The sequence below is a fragment of the Macrobrachium rosenbergii genome, chromosome 42, assembly GCF_040412425.1.
Source record: "Macrobrachium rosenbergii isolate ZJJX-2024 chromosome 42, ASM4041242v1, whole genome shotgun sequence".
NCBI lineage: Eukaryota > Metazoa > Arthropoda > Malacostraca > Decapoda > Palaemonidae > Macrobrachium > Macrobrachium rosenbergii.
Genome location: NC_089782.1, coordinates 33,933,474 through 33,942,879, shown reverse-complemented (window position 1 = coordinate 33,942,879; position 9,406 = coordinate 33,933,474). Strand labels below are relative to the sequence as shown.

Genomic DNA, 9,406 nt, shown 5'->3' with positions numbered 1-9,406 from the left:
AACTTAGCTGAGAATTTTCCAGTTCATTGAATTGGTAAGAATTCTCATTTGGGTTTACCTTGATGCAGAATATAATTTTTTATTCAGTTTAGCCGAAATTAGGATCACTGTCACACAAATCCTTGCCGGTAGCTTCTTGCAATTGCAACCCATGTGTGAGTGCAGTACTGCATTGCAACTTGCAAGCTGAATTATGAATATGAATATTACTCTCTTGTTGTAGCTTTTAGTAAACAGTGTTCCTATAAGGCAGTTCTATTCTGCGGTACGTTGCTGTCAAAATTTGTAGGCAATATTTTTTTTTTTTTTTTTCATTCTCCTGTGGAGTACGGTAACCCTTTGTCGCAATCGTCATCATTATCATGCCATCATCATATCATCACCATACAGTATCATCAGCATTATCATCACCATTATATCATCATCATCACCATCCAATATATATATATATATATATATATATATATATATATATATATATATATATATATATATAACAATCATCGTTATCATATCAATATCATCATACCATCATTATCATTATCCTGATCATCACCATCCTATATATATATATATATATATATATATATATATATATATATATATATATATATATATGTATATATGTATATATATATATATATATATATATATATATATAGTATATATATATATATATAACCATCATCATTATCATAATATCATTATCATATCATCATCATTATCATATTATCATCATCATATCAACATCTTCATCAAGATAACTTTCACGGAAGCTTACTCCAAAAAAAAATGAGACACTTTCGGTGAATAAGAGAAAGGTACCGCTCGAAAAAAAAAAACAATAAAAATAAAATAAAAACAAATAAAAAAAGTTTTGGCACCAGATTAACTACATTGTCAACGCAAGAAATTGTAACACACCGATTCCTTGTGCATGTGTATGTATATATGTGTATGTATACGCATGTATTTATGTATGTATGTGGGAGTGTCTGTGTGTGTCTATGTATGCATGCATAAAATTTTATGTGAATTAGCATCCTATCTAAGAATTTTTTAATATAGATCAAGCCTTTAATAAAAAAAAAGGGTATTTTTCTCCGTATCTTTATTCCTAATTCATTATTATTATTATTATTATTATTATTATTATTATTATTATTATTATTATTATTATTATTATTATTATTATTATTATTATTACCCAACCTGCAACCATAACCGGAATAGCAGAATACCTTAGACCCAAGGGCTACAGTAGAGAAAGCAGCCACCTACGAAAAAAAAAAAAAACGTAAAAATAAAAACAAAACCACATAAAAAAAAATAACAGGAGGAAAAGTAAAGAAGATTAAACAATAAAAGTAAGAAGCGAGATTCATATAAGGCTAGTCTGCCCAGCAAGCAATCAAGAAAGCATCTGAACCCTGTTTGAACTTCGGACTTCCCGATGATTCAACTACTCGATTAGGAAGACCGTTGCTCTTCCGTCATCTGGTAACGTATAATTAAGATTGCGAGCAGTCATGCAGCTTCGTTGCATGGCAAAGGGATGCTTGTTCGTGTGGGCGACTACCTGTAGGTGTGGGACTTGTGTCTGGTGCTTGAGAATAAAATCGAAATGGCATTTGTGCTCTTATAAATCCGATTATAGGTCTATAGCTTGATGCTTTATCATATAAATCCGATTATAGGTCTATAGCTTGATGCTCTATCTTATAAATCTGATTATAGGTCTATAGCTTGATGCTCTATCTTATAAATCCGATTATAGGTCTACAGCTCGATGCTTTATCTTGTAAATCCGATTATAAGGTCTATAGCTTGATACTTTATCTTGTAAATCCTATTATAGGTCTAGAGCTTGATGCTTTATCTTGTAAATCCGATTATTGGTCTGTAGCTTGATGCTTTATCTTATAAATCCGATTATAGGTCTATTGCTTGATGCTTTATCTTGTAAATCCGATTATAGGTCTATAGCTTGATACTTTATCTCGTAAATCCGATTACAGGTCTATAGCTTGATGCTTTATCATATAAATCCGATTTTAGGTCTATAGCTTGATGCTTTATCTTATAAATCCGATTATAGGTCTATAGCTTGATGCTTTATCTTATAAATCCGATTATAGGTCTATAGCTTGATGCTTTATCTTATAAATCCGATTATAGGTCTATAGCTTGATGCTTTATCTTATAAATCCGATTACAGGTCCACAGCTTGATGCTTTATTTTCTTTAACAAACGCTGACGTTTCATTTTTTATTGCTTATTTCTGACCCTGTAGAATCTCACGAACGCATTGCAGAAAACAACTATATAAAGTCAAAAGCAATATGACAAGAATTAATTTAACGTATTTAAAAAAAAAAAAATAAAAAACAAAAGCACATTCATTCCGTAAACAATCAAATGCTTTCTCCGCGTCACGAAAATTTCCTCTCGTCAAGCTCGGTCAAACTTTGCTTTGAAACCGACGGAAGATCATTTCAATAACTCATTGGAACAAAGAAAAAAGTAGATAATACGTGTTTATGAACTAAACAAAGAAACAATACCAAAAACAAACGCTACTCTCGGCTGTTGCTGCACTTTCTCCCGAGAAAAGTGCAACGCGTGAACCTCTTTTCCCAAGTGTAAATAAACGCTGATTCATTCCCAAGCCTCCGCGGATGAAAGCACTGAGGAATCTGGTTGCTCTGGAACTAAATCCTGCAGGTGACTTGCTTTGAGAAATTCACCTATGCTGTAACAGCTCGATTCTGCGTTGATATTAAACACGAAATGTCTTTTTATATATATTATTTTGTTGGATATAACAGCTAGCATTTTATTCCTCACGCCGTTGGACTGCGTAACAGCCTCCCTGCTGTTGATGTCGGACAATTGAAACTTCAGAAGTTCAAGCGAAGGTGCAATGTATTGCTACCCTAATGCTATTCTTCTTTAATTTCAATATATTTTTATCTATTTGTTAGTTTATTATTTTTGTCTTTTTAAATAACTGAATAGGGTCTCTTCTTTCTGTAATTCCCTTTACCCGCTCTTAGTTCTACCTAATGAACACCTAATATTCTTTGGAAGCTTGAATTTCTAGTCAATGGCCCCTTTGGTGGGCTCGTTCCATATGAATAGGTTTCATCTTCTGAATAATAATAATAATAATAATAATAATAATAATAATAATAATAATAATAATAATAATAATAATGTTGTATATCAGGCCCACAATAATATTCAGTAGTGAATTATTGTTGATTTTATAAAAAAAGTTACAAAAGCTTTCGAAGCCTGTCCTGGGTTCATATTCAGTGATAATTCACCACTGAATGTTATTGTGGACCTGACATACAGCATATCCCGTTCTCGATCTAGAGGAGAAAGACCTAACAATAGTAATAATAAAATAATAATAATTAAAAACCCTCACAGTTACTCGTTTCAATAACCTTGATTTTCAAATCTCGTTTCCGGAAGTGATACGCTGTATTCTTTGATGTATGTTGCTCACTCCCTTTGCCATTCGTTAATCTATTAATGATTCTGTTTAGGTAATTTCCTTCTTCTATTTAATATAATGTTTCATTTCGCTAGATGAAGTATAGGAAGTTATAAAACAAGAGGTAAATGTTGCATTACATTTTCAGAGCTCATGCAGATTGTAAGTAAACATCTCTGTGTGTGTATGTATGTATAAAAATATATATATATATATATATATATATATATATATATATATATATATATATATATATATATATATATTCATCCTTTGTATACTGTCTACAAGCCTCCCAATCCCCCACCAGAATTCTTTATCGAAAAACCAATAAGATTTTCACTCCGGCCAACCAACATCGAACATAAATCCACCGAGATTGATACAATGACTCTACCGAAGGGCGGAGAGAGAGATTTCGTAAATCCTTTCCCTCGACTCATCGGCGTAATATGAACAACAGAGAGTGAAAGTAAAAATCTTGAGAAGATAATATGCACTCTGGACACACGACCGAGAAAAGAAAAAAGAAAAAAAAAAATGAAAGACACGGCTCTTGAATGTCATCGAAACCAGGCGCGAGTTCCTCTGGCGAGGTGAATGCTGCCACCTATCGGCGAAAAAGGAAAGCAAAATTAATACTGGCAACTTGTATGCACTTACTTTCGCTTGATGCTCGTGCATATGTATGCGTATATGTGCCGGGATCTGGATGGATCCTGATATGTACGTATGTATGTATGATATGATATTTCATACACACGTCGTATTATATAATGGGTGTTTGTGTGCGCGCGTGGCTAGGTAGATATACTGATAGGCCTATAACCTATACGTAGCTAGATGAATGCACACATAGACCTATAAGCCTACATGTAACTTTATATATATATAGAGAGAGAGAGAGAGAGAGAGAGAGAGAGAGAGAGAGAGAGAGAGAGAGAGAGACGCCTACCAGCATCGAAATACCATTGCACACATAGGCTACGTATTGAACGAACACACCTAATGCATAAAGCAAAAACGACTCTGCAACTGCAGCAAAGGTCAACGACAAAGAGAGAGAGAGAGAGAGAGAGAGAGAGAGAGAGAGAGAGAGAGAGAGAAAGCAATATCATCCCGAGCCAGCATCTTGAACTTTCTTTCTTTCCATCTTTTTTTTTCTCCTTTTTTTATATGCTCGACTTTTTCTTCTCATTTTTTATGCAGTCCAACTCGGGGGCTACATATATATATAAGAAGGAACGCTCAGCCGAGCCAGAGATAGTCACATAGACTCTTCCAGAAGCGTTGCCTCTCTCTCTGTCTTCGAGACAGGGACCAGAGAAGTTGATTAAGGATGGAGATTAGACCGAGAAGCGTAAGTATATAGTACCAGTGGCTGTGTTTGTGTTGGAGATGTGGTTGAGAAAAGGGGAGTTTTAATCCGACATTGAGGAGATTATTTCAGTGACGAATAATAATAATAATAATAATAATAATAATAGTAATAATAATTCTGTCACTGGCCCCTGTGGTGGGTTTGTTCCATATGAATAGGGTTCATCTCCTGAATAATAATAATAATAATAATAATAATAATAATAATAATAATAATAATAATAATAATCAACGTCAGGTGATCCAGTCGTCAAGATCTTTGCATCGTAATTCAAATTCAAGTAAAATTCAGAGCATTATTCATGTGAATGCAACTAGCAAATTTGGAATGTGAAAACTAGCTCTCCCGTTTTTGACCTCTACGACCGAGCTTTGGGAAATCTCTCCCTATCTTTTTTTTCTTACCCCTGCCCCCCAAATTATCTATCGAATTCTATTCGAGAATAGGTTAGCTAAGGGCACGGGTCACCCTTTGAAATTATAGGAAATTATAGGAACTTGCAACAGAGCCCCGTGTGTGTGTGGGTATGTAAATATATATGTGTATGCATATGTATATATATATATATATATATATATATATATATATATATATATATATATATAGAGAGAGAGAGAGAGAGAGAGAGAGAGAGAGAGAGAGAGAGAGAGAGAGAGAGAGAGAGAGAGAGAAACTTAGAAACTTGATCTTAAGACGCAGTGGAGTCTTGCGCTACGGGGCTTCACAGCTGAATGCCAAGTAACAATTCCTCTCTTTTTCTTTTCAGCCACGCCAGTTTTGCCTGCTGTTCCTGCTGTTGAACTGTGCAGCAGCTGCAGCGGCAGCAGCAGCAGCCGACAGCAACGGACGCCCAAGGAACAAGCGAAACGACGGCCCTATCCGTTTCGGGTCGCCATTCCCTATAGCAGGACCCATCCCAGGACCCATCGCAGGACCCATCCCAGGACCTATCTCAGGACCCATCGCAGGACCTATCTCAGGACCCATCCCAGGACTCATCCGAGGACCCTTCCCAATCGGCGGTCAGAGATATTCCCCTTTCAGATCCCCGATCGTAGGGGGCGCCGGCCGCCCGCCTCTCCCTCCTCTTGGGCCACCCATACCTGGCTTTCAGCCACCCCCTTCTCATTCCTTGGTGCCACCTCCGCTGGGCAGGAACCTGGGCTCTGGCTTTGGCTTTAATCCAGTGCACCCACTAGGTGCCGGTTCCTTTACCGCGCCCCCGATCCATCTCCACTATCCCCACGGGGCGTCGCCCTTCACGTCAGCTCATCAGCTTTCCCCTCCTGGGCATCTCCAGGGGCCTGCTTCCTTCGGCGCGCCTCTGCAGCATGTGAGCAAACCCATACAACCGTCTCAGCCGCTCGTCAATGCTTTGCCCCACGAGGCGGCGCCTGATCTCAAAGAGGGGAAGATCTGTCACGACTGCGAAGTTGGTAAGCATTCCTCTCACTTCAAGGTACACGATGCAGGACCCGTTCGTCAGGTTGTAACCAGTAGCCTTACTCCTCACGTGAGCTTACAGAGCCCCGGGAGTTTTACCGGTTTGGGCATCGGTAACTTCGGAGGGGGTATCGGTGCTGTGAGCGGCACGCAGGGAGGGTTCCTACACGGTGGAGGCAGTGACTTCCTAGGCTTCGGGGCGCGTATTCCAGGTCATAGCGCTCTAAGTCCGTTCGGAGGAGGTGTTTCTCATTCTGGAGGGCTTGGAGGCGGCTTTGGAGGAAGCCTACATCCTGGAAGTAGCTTTGGAGGAAGTCTGCATCCTGGAGGTGGCCTCGGAACTTCTCTTACCTTGGACAACGGAATAAGCAGTTACTCGTCCATCTAGGGCAAAGGTAATGATAATAGTGATGATAATAGTCTTTGCGTTAAAGTGGCATTTAAATGATAAATAGTTCCGATTTATTTCCTCATCAAACAATTTAATGCTTTTGACTGATAACAAATTGCACCGTCAGTAAAACCTTAGGAGTGAGTTTATTTCAGTGTACACGTGTGTCACTCAACCCACCTGACTCAGTCAGTGACGGGTATTTTATTAAGAAAATAATAATAAAGAAGAAGACTTCTTTATTATTATTTTCAATAATAAAATACCCTGTGTTCAGTGAATTAAACTCACACCTAGGGTCTTACTGACAATGCAATTTCTTATCAATCAAAAGCATTAAATTGCTTGATGCTTTTAATTAATGCTAAACAATGCTTCTTCTATCTTAGATTAATGAAACTTACCTCATTATTCAAGACTACAACAATTATTATCAGGTTTCCTTTATCTTTCTTCTTCATTTTTCTTTACTGTCCGAAAACTACACTTTCCCAAAAGGTCTTTGCCTTAATAAAGCCTCGTGCTCTGCAGGTATTCTCTCCCAGTTGCGCATGATTTTACTATTCGATAGAATATTAAGACAAAACTTCGAAATATGAATTTAAAATGCTATATATTTCACCTTCACCTTATATTCCCATATTCAGCAACAGATAAGAATGATTTTTTTTTTTACCAGGAAATAGTAAATCTCCAGTATTTTTCTACCCATATTCAGAAGCAGATAAGAATGATGATAATTTTTTTGTACAACGACGCAAACACTTTCCAACGTGCGTGTGCAGAAGTTCCCCTTTAAGGAGAACTTTCTTGTAGGGGGTTAGCGCCGTCAGTGCACCTCATGCGGTGCACTGTAGGCATCCCTTAAGGTTCTTTGCAGCGTGCCTTCCTTAGGCCCCTAGCTGCAACCCCTTTCGTTCCTTTTACTGTACCTCCTTTCACATTCTCTTTCTTCCATCTTACTTTCCACCCTCTCCTAATAACTGATTCATAGTGCAACTGCTTTGAGGTTTTCCTCCTGTTACACCTTTCAAATACTGTCTGTTTCCGTTTCAGCGCTGAATAACCTCATAGGCCCCAGTGCTTGGCATTTGGCCTAAATTCTATATTCAATTATAAGAAAAACTAATTACAATTTTCTTAATACTTTCCAGGGCACTACTCGTCGGCGCATTCGTCATCTTCTTCAGGGGGCATGTCACATGCAAATGCAAATCAAAGGTGTATATATTTTTTTAATAAAACGCACAGCACATTGGAGTATTTTGAATTAACCCTGGAAGCGTTTCGTATGATCTCATAATGAATAAACTACCTAACTATTGCGAAGTTGAAGAATATAACTTATTACGTTTTCGAAATAACGTCTTATGAAAAAGTTAAGTTAAATATACCTTAGTTTTACCAGACCACTGAGCTGATTAACAGCTCTCCTAGGGCTGGCCCGAAGGATTAGACTTATTTTACGTGGCTAAGAACCAATTGGTTACTTAGCAACGGGACCTACAGCTTATTGTGGGATCCGAACCACATTATAGCGAGAAATGAATTTCTATCACCAGAAATAAATTCCTCTAATTCTTCATTGGCCGGCCGGAGACTCGAACTCGGGCCTAGCGAGTGCTAGCCCACAACTCTACCGACTCGCCCAACGAAGAGCTTAATGTCTTATGAAGCATACTAGGAGTTAGATTGCAAGTTAGATTATGATATGATACCATGAGGGAAATTACGGAAGTTCTATATATTAATGATGAAAGGTAGATGGAGATGGCTTGGACATGTCCATCTCCCAGGGAGAATGGCATGAGACAGAATCAACTGGGCTCCTGTGGAAGTTCTATATACATATATATATATATATATATATATATATATATATATATATATATATATATATATATATATATATATATATGAGTTAACAATGAAAGGTAGATGGAGATGGCTTGGACATGTCCATCTTCCAGGGAGAATGGTACGAGACAGAATCAGCTGGGCTCTTGTGGACACCAGAAGCGCTGCAAGACCACGAACTACTTAGATCACAACTATGAGAAGGGAGGCTGGAGATGAGTGGAGATTTGTGAAAGACAGGACAGGAAAGAGGTGATAATGATGATGATAATGATGATTTCTTTAAGAGTTAATTTTTTTTACCAAACAGTTTCTTTCTGGATCTCAGGAAAGATAAATGTGTAATGTATGTATGCATATATACATATGGATGCATATATATATACACATATATACATATGTATGTATATACACACACACACATATATATATATAAGTATATATACACATACAGAAATAATCAACACACAGTCACGTGTGGAACAGAAATAAATTTCTGACTCACATCAGGATCGAACCCAGGTCTTTCAATTGGCAGCCGTCTTGTCTTTCAATTGAAAGACCTGGGTTCTGATCTCGATGTGAGTCAGAAATCTATATATATATATATATATATATATATATATATATATATATATATATATATATATCTCAAATATATATACATATATATATAAACAGAGAGAGAGAGAGAGAGATATGGATATGAATACAGACGCAGATATGATATGGCTACTGTCCACATGTATATTTAGTATACATAAAACCAAAATTAAAAATCTATAATAAAAACTCAAAACTCTGGACTAAGGAAAAAGACAGTTGTAA

At 37.1% G+C, this 9,406-nt stretch overlaps 1 protein-coding gene and 1 long non-coding RNA gene across 2 annotated transcripts in view; both read left to right on the top strand.

Moving 5' to 3' along the window:
• Positions 1–9,406, top strand: part of LOC136828222 (uncharacterized) — a 44,343-nt gene that overhangs the window by 28,975 nt on the left and 5,962 nt on the right. The window lies entirely within an intron of this gene.
• LOC136828221 (elastin-like) lies at positions 4,576–7,975 on the top strand. Its single transcript, XM_067086066.1, has 3 exons — positions 4,576–4,866; positions 5,654–6,725; positions 7,876–7,975. The coding sequence occupies exons 1-2, from the start codon at positions 4,846–4,848 to the stop codon at positions 6,716–6,718; spliced, it is 1,086 nt and encodes a 361-aa protein (XP_066942167.1). The 5' UTR covers positions 4,576–4,845; the 3' UTR covers positions 6,719–6,725; positions 7,876–7,975.

Coding starts and splice junctions, on each gene's coding strand:
- LOC136828221 (XM_067086066.1), top strand. CDS start 4,846: ATGGAGATTAGACCGAGAAGC. Junction 4,867..5,653: donor TGGAGATTAGACCGAGAAGC/GTAAGTATATAG, acceptor TTTTCTTTTCAG/CCACGCCAGTTTTGCCTGCT.